Raw genomic sequence first — 21,424 nt, forward strand, 5'->3', positions numbered from 1 at the left:
TTTTTCTCCCCTTCCTTCCTTCTTTTTCCCGGGTTGTGTCCCTCCCCTCCCCCCCACCCAACCTCCCTCTTACTCCTGATAACATGCAGAGCCAGCCTGATGTCCAAACGTTACCAGTGCCAACCTCTATGCCCACTGACAATGCTGCCACGTTATCTCCTCATTGGGCACCTTCGATAACAGTGACAGGTGGTTGTTACTCCGGAGGGGCGACGCCAAACAGTTAGCATTAACACACAGAGCCACAGATGCACTGCAAATCGTCTCCCTGCCGCACAATCGTGGCTCGAAAGGACACGCTCCCTGGATATCCGGATCGGGGCTGCATTGTCAACGTTTTATTGCAGCAGAAAGGAGAATAAAAAGTGTGCCTTTTGTTGAGATGAGGCAGTGTGACTCGACTGCTGAGATCATATCTGTGTCATCAAGATGAATGCGTATTTGCGTTCACATGTTCATACTGTGATTTGTCCATTACTTCTCCGGGGCTTATGTGTGCATGTCCTTGTGTCTCTTTTTTTTTTTGCGTGTATGGCTGTGGATTTGTTTTCTGATTAAATTTAGTCACACTAGCTTGTTTTCATGTTCCCTCTTTATGTATCTGTCTGGCGTACAGAAGCCTGAGCTCACATCCCACAAATCACAAATTCACATCTGTACCTCCTCAGCACGTCTTCAGAACTTGATGAAAGCATATTTCATGATCAAACAACCTGTGAAATGCATCTTAAAGCCCTGCAAGTTCGGCCCAGAGGTAATGCTTGAGTGACAGTATATCATTTCACTTTTTGCATCCGCTCAAATATCAACACATCCAGATTTACATTATAGTAGGAAGTAAATGACGCCAGTAGGACAAATGAGGGATATTTTGTGTATTTTGCACGATAAATATTCATATCTGACTTTTTTTTTTAAATCAACTATTCTCTCACGCAATAATGTTTCTGAATATTAATACTTTTGTCACACTCATGGTCAAATCTCTTGCATTTATTTAAATTTAAATGTAAGCGTCTTTGAGTGCCTAGAAAAGCGCTATATAAATTCGAAGTATTATTATTATTATTAATGTGTGCGATATGAATAAAACAACATTAATCTGCGAATAAATCGAAATCACACTGTTACTTAAGCTAGCATCTTGAGCTGGTTGAAAACGCCGTCTCCGGACGGTTTTTAATATCAGGGAAGAGGTTTAGGGAAAATACAAGACAAATATACCCAAATGTTGATTTTAGAAATGGCAGCTTACATGTGCAGAATATTGCAAGATGAAGCCAGAGTCTCACTGTAGCTACTGCTTTTATAATTACCTGAAGGCCTCGATAAGACGTTCCACCTTCTGGGCTTCTCCCTGGACACGAATGTGGGCCTGAAACTTCCTCAGCGCTTCATCCAGCTCCATGCCTGAGAAGTCCATCTCATCCACCACACAACTGTGCACAGGGACAAAAAAAGGAAAACATATTAAAATGCATAGCAAAAATATCAAGATGATGGCAGTGGCTTCCCCTTCACTGGTGGCATTGGTGGATGTAGACCTAAAGATACAAGTCCGCTCATCTGCTTCCCAGTCAGAGCACCACTCTGCTTATTGCAGGTGTTAGCCACGCACGGGCACCAGGGATTAGACTGGACCCGGCTATCTTCATCATGCCAAAGCTGCCATGACGCACATGCACATGTACGCGCTTACAGTCCCTCAGAGCAGAACATCCTCCCTATTACCTGACTACGCCGGCTTAATTACTTTAATTAAAAAAGCTAAATATCCTGTCCAATGAGTTCAGGTGGATAAATACAACGTGGGCAATGTAGAGTTGAAATGAGGCTTTGAAGTGAAAGGTGACTTTAGGAACAAGTTGGAGGGTTTAAAAGTTTTCCTCGCTTTGAAGTGAGGTGTTCTGTCGAGGTACAAAGCGGAATGATAATCAAACTATGAAATTAAAGTTTTTTTCAACACCCTCATCTCCGGCTTTCATACGGTACTCCAAACCACACGGGTTCAGGACATCTTTGCCTCGGTTATTAACAGCCCATTGATGGTTCAAAGACAGATGATGCAGTCGATCTCAAAATGATTTCACAAAAATACAATTATGTAGGGATTATTTCTGTTTGTCGTACTACAGAAAACACTGGGGCACACACACACACACACAGACACACGCACACACACACGCACGCACGCACGCACGCACGCACGCACGCACGCACGCACGCACGCACGCACGCACGCACGCACGCACGCACCCACGCACACACACACACATGAAGATGGATTACTGTGAACAAAGCAAGTTAATGAGGTGGGTACTTGACTGTGACACATGCTGCTCCAGCAGAAAAGAGTCAGATAGCTGAGTCTACAGTATTTCATCACGTACCGTGTATTACGACACGAGATCGCTGCAAAATCAGCTCACAACAAAAATACCATGAAGTGTACACTATTTCATTTAGTACTTTCACCACCACGAGTATTAGAAGAACTACACTTATAGTCCTATGTGTTTTAATCCAGTCACCACTACTGCTGCTGCAACTTGACCAACAGTCTACTAAGTATACTACAACTGTAACTACTTCAACTGCTACTTATACTAATCCTGTATTACCACTACTACTACTACTACTACTACTACAACTACTACTACTACTACTACTACACTACTGCTTCTACTACCTCTAGTACTATTACTACTAATTGACCTACGTCTACTACAGCGACTACCACAGCTCCGATAACTAAACTTGTTACTACTTGTTTTGTATATGCAGCTAATGTTACCTGACTCATTCACTCCCATTCAAACCACTTTCTATTTATTTTCTCTCACATTTCCTTCACTCGTGTTCGAAGAAACCAGAAATCAGTGCTCGCTAAGAGACTGCCTCTACACTCGGGAGTCTCGACCGCTCCGGTTTCCCTCCAGCTGACATCAGTCAACATCGCTCTCCTCCATCTATCCGTCCACGACCCTGATTCCTCCTTTCCTCCCTCACCCTTCATCGCCTCAACCCCCACCCTAGATATCTTGGATCCTCTTTCTAGACCCTAAATCCAACCCTCTTACACCATCATGGCCCCCCCTCCACCATCCATATGTAATGAAACTGATCAAAACGCATCTCTATATCGCCGTTGTCTTGGTTAGTTGACTGCTATTAGTACAATATACTTGATGCTGCCCATTCTAACACAATTCAAATACAACTGGCACTTTGATATAGTAAACGGTGTAATATTTTACACGAGGGATTGCATATAACATTATCAGCATAATGCGTATTAAGGTAAAGCTTATAGTACACAGTGACTCTGACTTGATCAACTCTTTTGACTGCCAAGCCTCTCTCGGCGCCCTCTTCATGACTCACTTCCTCGCTCCACCACCTCTCTCTCTCCCCGGCTGTCACTCCTTGTTCATGTCACGTCAGACGAGATGCTCTCCAGCCCAAGTACATCAGCCCTCTCCTTCCCCCTCCCGCCTCCTTCTCTTACACACTCAAACACAATAACACACGCGCACTTGGCGGACACACAATGCGCATGTATACATATACACGTACTGTTAGCGCGCATACACGTTGTTGATCTGTATACTGCACCTTGCAGGGGGATACACATCACACCTGTCTGCATAGCAGGGCTTAAATTGTGTGTTTACAAAGCTCAATGGCAGGTACACACACACACACACACACACACACACACACACACACACATAATGCAAATAAAAAGAAACAGCAGACCAGATGGATCCACATTTTGAGCAGCCAATGAGTCGATGACAGTGTGAAAACAGATCTCATTTTTCCTGCCAAACAAGTATACTACATTGTCGGTAAATGACTCATCGGGGTGCCACATTTCTTGGAGCCTAAATCTATAACCACAATTGACTATTTATTTACTATAATTGACTTGAGACGTTTTAACTATTGTTGTTAATGCTCAGAGAAATGAGAAGAGGATGAGGCACAGCTTCATGAGGAGAGGAGGAAGCTCCGGGAATACAGGAGGCAACATGATCGACACACACACATGCATTCACACACTCCCCTACACACACAAACAGAAGCCACATGCTTTCACACACTCACTCACACACACGTTCAAGCTCAATAAATCAACACTAGTGACTTTTTCACACTAGACTGCAATCCCTCATGCGCTCTCCTGTGACTACACTTTATGGAAAGTGCTCTCACACACACTTTGCACTCTGCTATCACGTTCTTCTTCAACATCACTTCCACTGTACGACTGCACTGTAGGAAAATAAATATACATTTATGTATCCCACTCTCACCTGCGCTGAGGCATATCTGTGCTGTTTGAGGCATTAAAAGCATAATCCTGTTAATCCGACGTATTAGGAGCCATGAAGGCATCCATTTTAAATAATATGGATATTATATGAGGGCAGCCTGGGGTGAACAACTCGGCTGAGTGCTGTGTCGTGTATGTCTGCCCTAAAAGTGGGTTCTAGGTTTGATAACTTGGACAAAAGAGAGGATAAAAGAAAGATCTACGGTACCTCCTCCGGGTTGATATGCAAATTTCAAAGTAATTGCTGAATGAGAGAATGTAATAGAAGAAGAAAAAAAAGACAATTACTGAAAGATGGAAAAGAGAAAGAACTTCAAAGAAAATAATGCCCATCAGGTTAATGACCTGGAATGAAACATACAGAGTGAGTCATGTGTGCACGTGTGTGTTGCAGCGTCTTCACATTTATTTGATGAGTAATACATTAAGAAGGCATCTCTAACACCATTGGGTTAATGTGTATTTTCAGTCCTTTTATTTTTGTTCTGCTGTAAAGAACAGACTGTACTGCATGATGACTTATAAAAATAATTTATAATATTTATGAACTAATCATGAGGAGTATTACTCTCAGTGAAAACATTTGTATACTGTCTCTTTCTGGCTGTGGCTGAGCTTTTTTTCGAGTCTGAGAAAAACAAACTTGTTATCTGAGCTTGACGGTTGAGGAAAGAAATGGCATTTGTTGCATTATGGAGCTATTTTAAGTTTGCTCCATAGGGTCTAAAAGTCAGGATTTCTGAAAGATCACAGGATTTTGAAAGGCAAGCTCTGGAACTCGAGCTTGTAATTTGAGAACCCTGGTCAAACCAACTAATGGACCAATGGAGTTAAAAACTGTATATTATCAAAGTACATTGGGCTCAGGTATTAACACGACTCCACAATCACTATATTGTGACTAGTAAAGCAGAGGATTTTCCTTTGGCTCCAATAGAGGCTAAATCCTTTATTGGATCCAGTCCCGCAGTTGACCCTGACCCCTGATCTCCAAGAAAATAAAGGGATTAGTCAGGAGAATCCTCTTGTTATGAGGAGCGGTACATTATCCTAAAACGTTCTGAAGAAACGAGGTGTGCTACTCACTCGAGGACATCTCTGTTGAAGGGCTTCTTGCTGTTTCCGAGGAACTCTCCTATCATCTGTCGGCTCAAGCCCTTCCTCTGTAGCAGGAAGTGGGCAACGCCGATGGGTGTATCTGGGATGAAGCCTCGAGAGATCAGGAACTGGAGGCCCTTGTCAGGGTTTCTGAAACAAACAAACCAAAGTCAAGGAATGGACTGAATGAGCAAAAGGAGTCTGTCCTAAATATTGGTATTAGTAGTGTGACTGTGACGGAGGATTTTCTTCCTTTTTTTTTTTAACCACACTTAGCAACAGTAATCCACACCAGCACAAAGTAGATCTTTTATTTGTTTATCGTATATTTATTGTAATGAATGCTAAGAGAACATTACGGAAATTTCCTGAAAACAATTTTTTTTTTTTTTAAAGATGCATTGCGGTAATAATGCCGGGTGCTTACTGTGCATACCGGTGTATGGGAAGACTGCTAAAAGTGATAAAACACAGTGGGCACAATCTCATCTGTATTCATTCCCGTGCTGAATTATAACATTCATTAACAACTGCTAAACAGCTTGACACTGCTAAAATCCGAGGACACTGCCAGAATCATAATGGCTGATCTGGGATGCAGCCTTAACTGCTTATATGCACAGAGGCATCCCCCAGGTAGACTTTGTTGGAATGAAACAGGTCCTGGATTTTCTTTAGTCAACGTTAGTGACTTTTGTTTGTAGGTTTCATTAATTTGATGACAAATTCTATGTTGGGTCACAACAAGCTGATTTTAAAACTATACCAAAATCATCCATTGGCTGCCTGCAGGATTGTATATCAACCTAAAAATGTTATCTGGTTTTGAAAACTGTTAACATATCATCATAAGCAATACAACACCCTGTTTTGCTGCTTCAGTCTGACTTTTTCTGGTATGACCTGAGCTTGCGATGGCTAACATTAGCTCATGGTTGCGAACTCTAAATGGATATTTTGTGTCACTGACATCAATATGTCTAGTGCTATTGATACACTGTATTAAAGCGTTCACAAATTGTCCCATGTGGCCACATTAAGTACTGTTTAGCAAAAGGAAAGGTTCACTTTAAAGCAAGAATAGGTCACTATTCTAAAAATATGGTTTTAAAATAGTTTTTTATTGGTTTATTTCTAATTTATGAAGGAGGGTTAGCTTGATGCATCCAGTAGCGGTTCACCTACATGCACATTGTGGACAGAAAAGGTTGTTTATTCAGGTAGAGCTAAAACATTCAAAACCATTGGCAGGATAATGTATATACAGACATAACACAGCTTTCATGTGTGAGTAGTCTATGAGAGCATCTATTTGGCTGAACAACGAGGAGTACGTCCATGCTCACGCCTTCAGAAGATGGTCTAAACATCTCACTGGTTTCATTGAATCTCAAAGTCATCTCCTCTCCTCTGATCCCATCAGTCGTCTTGCTGATAGTTTTCAGCTGACTGCATGGCAGAAGTTACGTATGAACAAGGGAGTAATATCGTAACTATTTATAACCCTATTAGACACGGAGGAGAATTGCTCTAGGAAGGCTACCACATCAATGCCACAGCTCTCCCTCTCCGGTCTCTATATAGTGTTTAAACCACAGCCTTTACATAACAGAGCAGTGTGTGTGTGTACCACAGCTAATGGGTTTATAAGGCGAGGGCGGGACAGAGGGGAGAGGAGAGGGGATAAAGGGCAGGATAGAAGGAGGAGGCTGGAGGAAAACCAGACAGAGCAGATGTGCGGGACTGGAATGTGAGGATAGAGAGTGTGTGTGTGTGTGTGTGTGTGTGTGTGTGTGTGTGTGGGGGGAGGGGGGGGGGGGGGGGGGGAGTGAAGCTGGACTGCCTCAAAGCATCTGCTGTGACAGCCTCAGCACACTATGTTTCTGGCTCACCCTCTCAGCCGAAAGTGATGGCTCGCCAATCGTATTTGGCAGATATTACTCATTTGATGTTTGTCCAACAACAGATGGATCGCACATGGTGATTATTATTCGGATGGGGGGGGGGGGGGGTGAAAATTGGGTAGGAAATGAAGGAAATTATGCAGGATAGATGGATTCTTACGAGTGACGCAGAATGAGACTGCACATCGGACAATCATTGGCCCGGGTTGAAAATGCTGAAAACAGTCATGTTCAATTACATGGATCGCCTACAGTCAACATTGGTTTGAGAACAACAGTCGTAGTCTCTTAATCTTCACAAAATGTCCATCATAGAGGTGGTACATCAGAAAACACTGACTTATTTTTGTGAAGAGCGCAGCAGTGCAACATAATGAGACACAAGCACACAACAGAGGAGTGACTGCAAGAGGCCGTGCCAGCTGACAAATCTCAAATAAACGACTCCATGCACAGACCTCTTTCTTCCTTACACACACTTTTTTTTTTTCTTCTCCATCTTGGACTCTCACCCTCATCATAAATACAAACATCCACTTTTATTGGCCCCTCTCTTTTAGATCTATTTCAGTTGTGCAGAGGGGCAGTACCCCAGAGCGGTGTTTTATGGTCTTTACAAGTGCTGAACTGCGTGTTGCCTATTTTCTCCAGATGCACACATTTCTGTTTCATTACTAACCAGTGATAGATTAATGGCTGGTTTGCGCCGCTGTGCGTTTTTTCTTAGTGGTAATACAATTGTGAGTTGTGACTGTAAACGCTTCAAAACTCTGAATCAGTACACTGATGGGGATTTGCTGTCTAATCTATGCCCGGAGCCCTGTCCTATCAACCCTGCAGGCTACACAACACCCCGTGAGATAACAGTTTCAAGGGCATATCATGTCATGTAAAACAATGCAACCGCAGACCTACTTGGTTGATCTATTTATAAAGCTAACTTGAACTAATTATTGGAGATGTTCATTGCTTAGCTTTAGCATTAAGTTGTTTTCCTTACTATGTGTGCCATGGAGGTATGACGACAATCGTACCTCGTACTACCTGCAGAACAACTGCAGAAGAGAAATTAGAAATTTTTTCTCTGTTCACCATCTGGATTTTGGAGTTTGTAATTATGTGCTGGGTCATTTAGCACCGAGGGCAGAATGTTAATGCAGGCGATGTTTGTGTACGCACAAACAAACGAGCACTAAGCCGCACACCCTGGCGTCAGGGTATCCAACTCGAGGAGATGGGCAGACTTCACTGATCTGCTGATCTTAATTAGCCTTCCCTGACATAAGCATTCAGATGTGCCTTTCTCTCCCTCTACCTCTCTTCCCACTTATCTCACCTTTGATTTAATTCATAAAGCTCTGCTGGTGCTCCATTTTCATGATGGTAAGTTGATTTGATTCCATGTGACCTGCTCTGATATCAAAGCGTTTACTACATGTCGAATATTTCTGACCCACTAGTGTGCATACATATCCATCCATACAAAACGAGCAATATACTCAGGAATATGTAATTAATGCCACACCTGCTCACATCCTCCCCTCTCTGTTGAAGGTTTTTATATCAGCTCCCTTGTGTGATGGCAGTTGTCCTTGACACACCCTTCAATGAAGCCATTGTTATTCCTTACCCTCTCAAGCTGGAAACTTTATCAAGCGGTCTCTCTCTCAACCTTTCACCCTCTCTTCCTTTTAGTGTCCCTTTCCGTTCCTCTCTCTTGCTTTTGCACTCCATTTCCATTACCCAAGTTATCTTTTTATTCTAGTGCAGCGCACACACACACACACACACACACACACACACACACACACACACGCACACACACGCAAACAGCACTTCAGACTTTTTCTCTCTTTAATTTTCTTCCTTTCCTTGACCACCTGCTGCCCACACACACACACACACACACACACACACACACACACACACACACACACACACACACACACACATTACATTGCCTCAATGCGTGCATATGTGTGAACTAATTTGTCTACATATCAAGCAATGCCCACGTTTTAGCCCAAAGCAAACACCACTGTTTAAGATGCAACGGACACAACAGCACAGGTATTAGGGAGGATATGAACTGGTGGAACTAATGAGCCCCAAGCTCGATTGCCCTCTCTCTCTCTCACTCTCTCTCTCCCCCCATCTCTCTCTCTCTCTCTTTTTGCTCTTCCTTCCTTATTATGTCTCTCACTCTCTTTCCGTGTAGCCAATTTATTAAAAGTCAGCTTATCTTTCAAGGTGTTTGGGGAATGAGAAGAGGGGATAGCAAGTATGTAGAAAAAGCTATATGGAACTTGTCATTTTCTGAAAACTGTGAGTTTTCATTTAACAGTCATTACAAAGTTCTCACTTCGCCTCTCAGGATATGTTTCAAATACCATGTGAACAAACAGATGAATGCTACAGCCAAACGTCCTGTACCTCTCCAGCTGCCATTTAGAGTGACACTATCAAAGTGGACCTCTTAAAAAACTAATTGTACAACAAATAGTAAACATGTAGTCTGCCAAAGTGATCTTTTCTATATTGTATCTGTCAGGGAATTTGTAAGTAGACTTGCTAAGTAGACTGGCACTGCAATGTCATGAAGGTCATAGAAAATATATACATGAGGGTATTCTGATTTAGAAATAATATTTGGAAAGAGAGGCCAGGGTTCAATGTTCAAATCATATAGCTTTTGATTACCTCTTCTCTCTCAATTTGTTAATTTTAATAATTTAATTGTTTGAGTTGTCATTTTGTTGCCTCATTTGATCGTGACTACATCCTGACCTAAACTTGAACTACGGCTGTTTTAGTGGCCAAACTATAACTCCATCTTTTAAGTAGTTTTACTGCATTTTGTCAGTGCTATTGATGTGCACAGGGGAATGCATCTTGAATACTGTATGCACTTTAGGTTATTTTCCTAAACAGAGCGAGTTGATATCTTATTTTAGAAATAGTAACATAATAATATAACTTGATTGCAGTTTTTATATAACCCACCTCCCTCTTTGTGTTTCTTTTATTTTCTGTATTTTGTTGATTTCCCGATGTAATTATTTCCTCTCCAGTAACTGCACAGCTCGTTCCTGCTCCTCTTGTTTTCAGCGCCACGCTCCAGCATTGAGTCAAAGTTAATCGGCTTTATTGTGCACTTTTATTGCGCTGTAGAGCTTGGCAGTGAGCAAAAAGATAATGTGTGCTCATGAGCTCCAATCTTCTACATTTGTATGAGATGGCTTAATTGGGGCAATATCCTAACACAATCTTGTAGTGGTTTTGCACCCAAAGGAAACACAGTGCATTTTTTGTCAAAGGCGAGATATTTAGAGAGCAAGGTGAGCTTCTCCATAAATGGTTGAGGCGGCAGGGACAAAAGAAACATTTTTCATTCCAGGTCCCAAGATGCCGCTTCGCACAGTGCTGAAGGAACTTTTAATTACATTTACGACTCGCAGCAGACTGACTAATGAGAATTTTAGGCTTTGTGGATCGTTGCCATTATTTTTTGGGATCCACCCCTCATGTATTCTGACTAATTGTTACCCAGCAACTTGTAATATATGCAAGTGAGATCAGTTAATTTATTAGAAAACTGTATGTAGGGTGTTTAGGTCCTTTAGGGTATGCTTTGGGTGAAAAGCTAATAGAGCATATGGTAAATGTCCTCATTTAAAGATTTCTTTCAAGCGTGTGTTGTTGGCTACTTAGCACTTTGTAAACAGTCATGTGGTTACAAACATTTCTAAAAGGACAATTTAAAGTGTTGAACAAATATAATAAGGGCTGCTTTTTGAGAGATAAAACAATCTAAAACCGGCTCCTATCTTAGATTCTGTTCCGCCATTTATAGCATGAAGTAAATGTTAACATAAATTAACATATGCGTTATGTAATATGTAAAAATAAATCTTTTAGAGCTTCTCTGAATATGTAATGATTTCTTAAATCTCGGTATGATAACTAGCTTAGTTATAATTCACCAGTGTTTCTCTCAACAAATCAACTGATCCAGTCTTTGCTGGCCCCATGCACTGTCATCGCCATGGCAACACTTTTTCCTCCTATCTCTCGCTGCCATGTAACCACCTTGCACCTGTCTGGAGCGCGTCCTGGGAAGTTCTTATCTGGTTTTGACTTTGTCACTCTTCACTAGGCAGCGGGGGAGAACTGAATTCACAATGGCTCGCTCAAAAGCTGCAAACGTAAACAAGCTTTCCAAGACAGAAATGTTTTTCTTATGCCGACAATATTTGAAGCCACAGAGGAAAAAGCAGTGGGAGTTGGGTAGGCCTAATAGTTGATTTCAAGAGTGTTGTGTATCAGTATGGGTTCCTTGCATTAAAGGCACACTTTGAGATTGGCACATCAAACCATGGATATATATATATATATATATATATATATATATATATATATATATATATACTGTATATATAAAGTGAGTTGCTCAGTGGCGCATTAAGCAAAACAACGGTTAAGTTCCTGGGTGTAAAATGACCTGCTCTTAACATCTATGGGCACATAGAGCAAGCCCACTAGCATTCAACCTTTAACCCCGCCTCCCAACTGCTCAGCCCTGGGCTGAACGATGGCAAGAAAGCAACTATGGATTCGGCAATTATGGAATTTTAAAATTGTAAGGACGTAATGATTTAAATAAGGGCTATTTGTGTTTGTAAAGGGACATTCATTAACCTCGACAACAACACAAAAAGATGATCTTATTTAGGCTACAGATGTCTCTTTCACAATGCACATCTATGTGAAACAATGTATTTTTGGCCCCTGTGGCTGCACATGACGGACCAGGAAATCGTCCACGGTTTGGCCGTGAATAAAAAAAAAGGCTTCACAGCTCGTTCTTGGGGTCTTGCATCGTAACTGACAAAAATGTCAGATAAATAGTGTCAAAACCTGATTCTTTTTTAAAAACAGCAGGGATTATCCAATCATTGCTCAGCAACAATAACCGTAGCAGGTCTGTCCTTCTCTGAGCACATCGGTTGGTCTTCAATCTGAACTAAAAGCTTTTATGCTTGTGACATTTAAACATCCTGCTTAAAAATACCAACAAGTATGTACGCTAAGAAGCTACATATTTATGCATATATATTGGAAGACAAAATAATATTAAAATACCTCTTTTGAAGACATTAAACAAAAGAGTTAACTGGAGAAAACCAATGGAACCATTGTTAGCTTACGTAGCTAGCTACAGCTTCGTTCTACCTTTATCTAAAACCAACGACCAATTGTTTCAAACATCACAAATAAACTTGAGTAGTAAATCTGCCACTGTTATCATTGTCACCTGTATTATGTGCTGTGTTTGAACAAAAAGCTTGATAGGTATAGCAATAATATTTCTAGGTTGTGTGGGATAACAACAGTCATTTCCACTATGTCTGGATATGGCTGTATCCTTCATTTACTTCCTGTCCTCTTACATATCAATTGCCACACAGCTCTGTGTCTCAATTATTCATCCCAGTTTTGATTTGTCTTTCCGAGAAGAAAGCAGACACCTCAGATCCGACTTGGGCTTCATTCTGTGTGTTCATTCAGCACAGCGGGGATCTGTGAAGAAAAGTGCTTGTCTTTGCTCTTTTGAGTCCAGAGGGCCACATCAAACTTCAGGTATAAGAGGAGGGGTGGGTGGAGCTATACAGACTGTTTCATTAATCTCACTGAACAGTATTCTATCTCTTCCAATTCATCCTGTCATTATTCTTTTAATCTTTCCAATAGTAATCAGAATATATATTTTCATTTAGCCTCCCTGTATAAGCACATTTTAATTTAAATTGGAGACCTCACAAGAGGAACAGTCTCATTGCCAAACCCTGATTAGCTGACAACGCCTGCACTTGTCTTTGGAGCGTTAAGCTGGTACGAATACTCCTAGATTATTCCCAAGCGCCATAAAATGTCCAGACTGGCTTTACCATCTGATCATGTGTGTGTGTGAAAAGATGATTTTTAAATCCTACTCTGGCCTACATTCCGTTTTTTTTTTAAACAAGGAGTAGCTCACTCCAGTCTTTTAAAATAAATAAATGACGAGATAAAAAAACAAAAACCTGTTTCTGTCATGTCTAAATCTCCTTTGTGATCAGGGTAGTAAATCATGGCTAACCAGATAGCAATGATTCAGTGGTGATACCATTAATCCGCAGCCGGATTAAAAAAATCTAATCAGAATCATTGAAACACAAAAGAATGAAGAAAAAAAATGCAATGGCCACTCACACATTGAAGAGATTGAGGCCGATGCGGTAGAGGCGTTTTCGCATGACGTCAGTGGACAGCGTGGGTGACTTACAGCTGGCGGGATTCTCACAGTGATAGCGTGGCAGGCTGAGGATCATGGCCTGCAGTGCCTCCTTGGACGAGGCTTCAGATGTGGAGCGTGCCTCTGTGGACGTGCTGCTGCTGCTCATCTGCTCTGAGCTGTTATCTGCTGTCTCTGAGCTGCACCTCTTGACCTCCAGGGGCTCTGCCATGCTCCCTAGTAGCGGTGGGGGGGCGTGAAGGGGCTGCGTGTGTGGTGGCACCACCATCACAAACTCCTCTGGGCTTTGAGGAGCAGCCATCTTATCCAGAGGGGTTAGGGGAGGCTGCTGCTCCTCCCCTAGCTCTTCTTCACTGGGTGGAGGAGCAGGGAACTCAACATCCTGCTCGCCTTCCTCAAAGTCTGATTCTGGGGGTGGCGGGGGCTCTTGTGGGGGCGGTGGTGGATCTATGGGTTCGGCTGGGAGCTCTGCACAGGGAGGAGGGGGTTCTTGCGCGAGGCCGGGAGGAATGAAGACCGGAGAGGAGTTTGATGTTGTGGAAGTTGATGTGACAGTCGTGGGGGCTCCTTCTTGTTGGACGCTGCTGCCGAGGGTGACAGTGGCTGATTCCACGACTGAGGATGAAACACGGAAGTTCTGGCTGTCGAACTGCACCGTCACATCCCGGAACGCCATCATCAGCTTGCTCGCACTTCTCGACAGGTCACTTGGGTCCAGTGGGCCTTGAGGAAGCGTTGACTCTCCCCCAACACATCCTTCTCCTCCTCCACCACCACCACCACCACCTACTCCTCCTGCTGCAGCTGCTGCTGCTGCTGCTACACTGAAGGAGTCGGCACTGAACTGATAGGTGCCGCCTTCTTGCAGTGAGCACATGGTCTTCAGGCTCCAGTTGCTGAGTGCATCGTCTATGGACTTGGCCAGTGACTGGACCTGTTCGGTGAATGAGTCTTCCAGGTCGGTCAGGTTGCCACCAACTGTGGCAGGCAGAGATGGTGAGCGCACCAATGGGATGCCTGTCAAGTTGTAGCCTTCTGCCAGGGCCCGTTCAGCAGAGAAACCCTCTGTGTTTTGCACACGGACCTTGCGCATGGAGATGCGTCGAGGCAGACGACTCTCCAGTAGCGAGTTGCGGATCTTTTCGAAGTTCTTGCTGAGCTGGTACTGGCGGAAGGCAGTCTGGATCTTGCAGGCAGCACGGCGGGAGATGAGGTGGCCACCGTATTTGTGCTCTAACATTTCGATCTAAAAAAAAGAGAAGAAAGAAGCATAGAAAAGGAAAATAATGAATTTGCTGGAATTACTGTTGTGGACAAGATGCAGCCTGGAAGGGCAATCTGCAATTATTAGGAATATCCTAGATAGCAATAATACATGACAAGTATGGCAGTGTACGGGTTAGAAATTGCAGAACAACCACAAGATAGACGCAGATTGGCAAGTCAAAACATGGGCAAGGACTCTCATGATCTCCTTTATCACGGATGGTTACATTTATGCAAAGGTCACTACCGTTTTTTAAAAACATTTTTCATCATACTCCTGCCTGTCACTGTGGTGCATGGGAGATGAATATGACATATAAGTTGAATGTCAGTGTGAAAAAAAACTGGTAGAGTGAGGAATGGGATAACTGTGGAGGAAAAAAGAAAAACAAATGACACTCCCAGGAGATGAAAAGGGTTGTAAAGTCCAATTTTAGGAAGAAGCAGACAACATTTAAATATAAAATTAAAAAATACAAATAATAATATCCTCCCACGGTTCAGTAATTATTTCTTCAAGCAGACCGCGTTGCTGTGTGTACTGAACCCACATACAGTGTGGTCAAAGTCACTAGAAAGAGAGCTCAGTAAAGGCTGACTCATGGCATTTGGTCAAACTGTTCATTTCCTCTGCAAATAAAACTCATAATCTGTGTGAATTCCATAGAGAGGTCCTCCACGTCACTTTACATTGTCTGAAACTGAACAAGCCATTAATCTTGCCTGTGAAAAATTGCTCAAATGCTGTGGGAAATATATAGAGATGTAATATAGCCATTCTTATCCAGCAGCAGCTCAAACACCAGATGAAACCTCTTTGAGTTTCCCAGAACAATCAGGGTGTGGGTATCTTTGGAAGTGCCCAGAAAGTGCTCTTATCTTCTCCAGTCACTCTAAAATCCTTTTCATTCAGACTAAATCAATGAATACAATTCAGTTTCTGTTCTAACTGTATCCAAGGGCACACGTTTGGAGGAGGATTCAGCTTTGAAAGGATAGCAGTGTCACCTTCCGCCATTTTACAAATGTGAAAAATCGGAAGAAAAAAAAAAAAAGTTCAATGCATGAATAGACGGTGAACGTTAAAAAAATCACATTTAATTCTGGTAAATGGAAATCCCTGCTGTTCCCTCCCTCAGTGGTTTCTCCAGAAGCTGGTTTCTTGTATTGAGGCGATGTGTACATGAGGATTAGCGTGGCCTAAGTAAAATATGCCCCCTGTAAGTAAATTCAAAAGCAATTCAATGAGCGGTTACAGTGACCACGCAGGATCAAAATATGACTTTCAGCTGCTAATCTCCTTTTGCTAATTCTGGACAAAGTCACCCGACCACCTCCTGATAGGCTGTAATGCCTCGAGGGTTTTGCAATTTGTGATAAGTGGCTGGTTCAAGATGCAGCCTCTGACGGAATCACATACAAAGCTCTTTAGAAAAGTGGAATGACACTGAAAATCCATCTTATCTACTCCATTTACATTTCACTGCAGAGCCTCCGCGAGCCAACGGAGACGTACTGAGAATATTAAGGTGGTTTCTGATTGGGATGCCGGTTCGGAGCTCTACTGTATCTGCTGATGGCGACTTCTCATCCGCTGTCAACGTGTGAAGACTGGTCAAGCTCAGCCTGAATATTTATCTCTTTTCAAATCAGGATGGTTCTGTGATCGTGCTCCGTGCACTCTGGAAATGACAAGGTTAGCCTCATCGCTGTGACTGCGCTCCAAAATAAACCTTGTGTAGGTTGTAGGTTCTTTTTAAAAGGACAGACACAGAGGTAATATGATCTCATTACTCAGAAAGGTGTCTCTCGCCAAAACAAATTCTGCAAAGAGTTCCACTGCAGAGGTGCCCTTGGTAGTGAGAAAGGGCCGTCAGTGTGACTGCGTTTGATTAAATCTGACTTGATTTGCCTTCTGCGTAAGCAGGTTGGGGGACGATGAAAAAAGCATTTGGGCCGCGTTGCTTTCTTTCTTTCAGAGTGTGCGTCTGATACACTTTGCCAGTCAGATTACAGCCACCAGGGCGAGCTGGGACATGATAGATGGAGGATACAGGATTTCACGCCATTCTAAGATTGAGTTGGGACTGTAGATGTGCTGCATACTTCTGGTTTAACTTATCTGTTGGAGGTATTTGTACTATCAACATTTCTATTACTGTCATTACTTACAAAAATACATCCAATATTAACCCTCTTTTAGCTCGGTCTTTGTTTTCTGCCAACCCCGAAGGGGAACATTTGACACTTTAGCTGCTAAATGCTTCACTATGTTCACCAATTCAGGTGACCAGCCTCTGTAGGTTCATTGCCTCTCACACTATACATTGTGTTCACATTGTCATAGATACACTTCTACATACAGAGCTCGACTACAGAGCCTAAAGGTGGATGCTGGAGTAGAGGTGGGGCTTCTGTTCGATTATAGACTGATATTTATGGCCACAATAATCATGGCATATACATGTGCATGCATATCCATAGCTGCCACTTTACCAACAAAAAGGGCCACACAAAGAAACAGCAAAAAGATGGATGATCAGAGCACTAAAGAAACAAGAAAATAAGTGCATTGATGGAAAGGTAAGAAGTTATGGAAAGAAGTGATAAGATGGCTGGCTGCGCAAAGAGTGGCACTGCTGAAAATCCCCCCCATTAGCCGGCTGTCAGTTCTACCTCTGATCACTTCACTAGGCGCTGATGGAGAGAGATTATTCCGGAGAGAGCACAGTGATGGCACTGCTCTGTTCCACCGAGATCTAAATGGATTTTGACGGGCAGATCAGCAGCACGCTGACCTCATGTTCCCCTTTTGATCGAGGGGGGAAAAAGGTGGAAAACAAACCAGCGCAAAGTTGTACAACACTGCAGTGTGCAATTCCACAGATACGTAGAAATGGCAAGATACCGGTGACAGGAAAAGGTGTAATTCTTCAATAAAGGATAAAAGAAGGCGATGGCACATGGACATATGTATATATTAAAATCAAGGGCATACAAAGGAGAAGATCTTTAAAACTTGTGATGTCAAATATGCTACACAAAACAGAAAAATGGGGCTTTAATAGAAGTATAAATATTTCAGTGAATGGTCACATTGAAATATAAATGTGAGTTCAAATGCGAGTTGCAGAGGCAGATCTTCAGATATCATCAGATAGTGATGGTGGATATCGTGGCTTGAAATATGAGTCTTTTTCTGTCTATGTATGAAATATTAATACCCAGAGGCTGCGGGAAAGGAATGTGTTTTTTAGTCTGGAAATGTTTGTGCCTTAAATGAAAATGTGTCTCAAAACAAAAGGTCGACCAAAAGTACAATACATAGAATGTTTTATTAATGATTTCAAGCAGCAGATGTAGTCATAGTGCAGAGATGTTTTTCCCTCTCTCCTTATTTTTAGCATTATGAGATTACATGTCGTGTAGAATACTAATTACTAATTATTTATAATACGAGCTTGTGGTGAAACAGTTTGGTTGTTTGTCTCTGAGGCGAAAAGCAACAAACTACTCCCAATTAAAAGGTGTTGATCAACATTTTGAGAAATATTCTTATTTGCTTTTTATACATGACGTTAGATGAGAAGAGCGGTATCTCTCTTCTCATCGAACGCTCTGCAAGACAGCTCATAAGTGTAGTTCCCAAAATGTCCCACTATTCCTTTAAAAGAAAAAATCAATGCCACAGGAACATGAGTGAACATGGCTGTCCAGGGGGAACAATGCGCTGCATTTCCTTTTTTAACCATAATCTTTTAGTCTCATCTGTAAATTTGCAAGAGAAAAAGACTGATGTGCGTAAGTAAAACAGCAGATTATCGGATCTCACATGCTACAGAAATAAAGGGGCCAAAATGCAAAATTATTAGCCCTCATGCACACGGTCTTACAGCACAGATACATCTGCATTATTAATGAGATGATTATATAACAGCAGAACTGGGACACAACTAATGCTGACTGTATTACAAGATGAGGATGACAATAAAAGACTGGATGCCATCAGAAGATGGCGATCAGTTAAGCTAAGACATCCTCTGACCAAAGTCAGTTTGTGAAAAAGCGTCCGTGGTTCCGAAAAAATAAAATGCGGCCTTATTAGTATGGTGAAACAACATGAGATGTTACAGCAGCAAACCTATTGAACGATGTGTCATCACATTTGCCAATCCATGCCTTTTTGCATCAGCAGTTTCAGGACAAGCTGCGAGACATATCGATTGTTATTTCTTGTCTTCGTGTCGCTTGCGCAGTTAAGTGGCAATATGAGTGCCATCAAATTAAACTTTCACTTTATGGAGATAAATGTCCTTTGATTCATGGGCACCTCAATTTCTTAAGCAGAGATTAGCAGCCGTTACAGAGCCAATTCAGGTTTAATCACCGATGACTTCATCTTCCCGGAAAACAAAAGGCTTTGCAGTCTGCAAAGATTGAACCTGCATCACTTTCTTTACTAAGATGATGTAAAGTGGTCCGTGCAACACAAAGAGGGAAAAGTGTAGTGTTCCTCAGGCTTTAGCTGAAGAGTTTTAATAGACTCAGAGCAAATGACAATGCAGATTATTGTATTGTAAGATCACATCTTTTTTTTATGAAGATTTTATTTAGTTTTTAGTTAACACTGTGTAGTTGTGAGTTTATGGACTTGCAGTGTGTTTGAGCTTCTCTCCATCTTGGTTTTCTTGCTCATCATGCAGCTATACAAATATATACTATATAATTGTATCTTGGCCAGTTTAGAGTTGTATAGCCTTTTCTTCTGTAAACCATAACCTTTGTGCCTTAGTTGTGGTTAATGTATGGCACAAGGAATTGTATCAATAAAAATAAGAATAGATCTTACAGATATGCATCTTAATTTCAGGAAGATTTACATATACATTCACCAGTGTTCTACCGTAAGGCATAATTAGAAATTCAATGAGGCTCTAAATTTAAACTAGCTTGAAAAAAACCTCATCATGAGGTTCCACCCCTGCAATCAAGGTATCGCCCCGCAGATCCAATTACTCTGACATTGATCTGCACATGCATCAACCTCCTGCACCACCAACTGTACAGACAGAAGATCAATCTAGCTGATCGCGTATCTCCAGCGTTGTTGACAGCGAGATAGTGGGAGAGATGTGAGATTAAAGGAGTGAAAATGGAGGTGAGAGGAAAACATAGGTAAGGAGCTTAGGTTAAAAAAAGTGAGCTGAGCGATGGAGTGAAAACCTGACAAAAAACATGCATGATGTGCAATTGTTATATTTAGGCCTGCAATTAAGAGAAATCTCCATTGTTGATTAAAAGATTTCCCAGAGTTTAGGTTGATTTCTTGAAATATCGCAACCCACAGTGCATAATCCAAAAAACAATGTTTTTAAAACAGAGGAAAGCTGCCAATCCATACAATCGAGAAACTGGAACCTGTAAAGCTTTTCTGCTGGAAAATGACTCAAACAATTCAGTTTTCCACTTCCATAGAGTTGGGGGATGCACACAAGAGAGATTTAAAAAAAGATTTGTCAAATGAGCAGAGGTGGAAATATACTGACTTATCTTCCTTCAAGCTTCAACAACAGTGGAGCATCCATTTCCCATAATGCAACATAACAGCATTTCACTAAACCCATGCTCCCTCCTAAATGCCAACTTCTTTCAAACCACTTTCCTTCTTAATGCAAACCGCCTGTTAAAAATTGTACGTGTCAAGTCCAGACCAAGACAACCCTGATGACATAATTTCTTCAAACATTAAATAGCTTTCTTTCAGAGCCACATGGACATCATACAACTGCTCTCTCAGGCTCGCGACGAGAAAACTGAGCAATGTGCCCCTTTGAAATATTAAATGATTATGAAAATGATAACGCTTTAATAACATTATTAATCTCAATGAAGATCTGAGTTGGGGAAAACTGATCAGGACCACAGACCGAGCCCCACAAGTTTGCCACACAACTCTGCTGCCTTACCTGGTTGAAGATCCATGGACTGGAGAATGTTGGTTGGATGGATGAGAATGAAAACGAATGGCGAATGTTTGATAGTTCTTGAAATGGAGATGATTATGTGATGATTTCCAAGCCCCTGATGAACAGCGTGATAAGAACACAAACATGAGAACATGGAAATGCATGTTCAAATACAGTCACAATTCATAGACATATGCCCCCATTTCAGACAAAATCAGTTCAACTGGCTGCAACAAGATGAGAACAGATAAGTCACATGCTTTTATTCTCCATGGAAATGGGGGCTGTTTTTTTTTTCATCATCCAGAGGAACTCATAAAGCAGCAGAGAAAAGACAAAAACAAAAAGGTTTTCCATTCATGCAAATACGAACGCAATTTGTTTGCACATTGTCTTTATTTTACCCTGATGTGTGTACGTGTTTGCAAAGAAATACAGTGTATAAAACTTAATGTATACATGAGTCCAGTGAATTACAACACAGCAGTCAAATATTGTCCTGTAAATTCTATTGTACTTTCAGAAGACATCCAAATTTGATGTGAGAGACGAAAAA

The 21,424-nt window shown here is 41.8% G+C and overlaps 1 protein-coding gene across 1 annotated transcript in view; it reads right to left on the reverse strand.

Moving 5' to 3' along the window:
• iqsec3a (IQ motif and Sec7 domain ArfGEF 3a) overlaps positions 1–20,911 on the reverse strand; it is a 33,751-nt gene extending 12,840 nt beyond the window's left edge. Inside the window, exons 1-5 of the mRNA XM_034526317.1 lie at positions 20,869–20,911; positions 14,016–14,882; positions 13,594–13,838; positions 5,426–5,587; positions 1,317–1,439 (exon numbers count right to left, since the gene is read on the reverse strand). Coding sequence (XP_034382208.1) covers positions 1,317–1,439; positions 5,426–5,587; positions 13,594–13,838; positions 14,016–14,876 — 1,391 coding nt within the window. The 5' untranslated portion in view covers positions 14,877–14,882; positions 20,869–20,911. The remainder of the gene's footprint in view (positions 1–1,316; positions 1,440–5,425; positions 5,588–13,593; positions 13,839–14,015; positions 14,883–20,868) is intronic.
• Positions 20,912–21,424: the final 513 nt, after the last annotated feature.

The sequence above is a fragment of the Cyclopterus lumpus genome, chromosome 23 (assembly GCF_009769545.1).
Source record: "Cyclopterus lumpus isolate fCycLum1 chromosome 23, fCycLum1.pri, whole genome shotgun sequence".
Taxonomy (NCBI): Eukaryota; Metazoa; Chordata; class Actinopteri; order Perciformes; family Cyclopteridae; genus Cyclopterus; species Cyclopterus lumpus.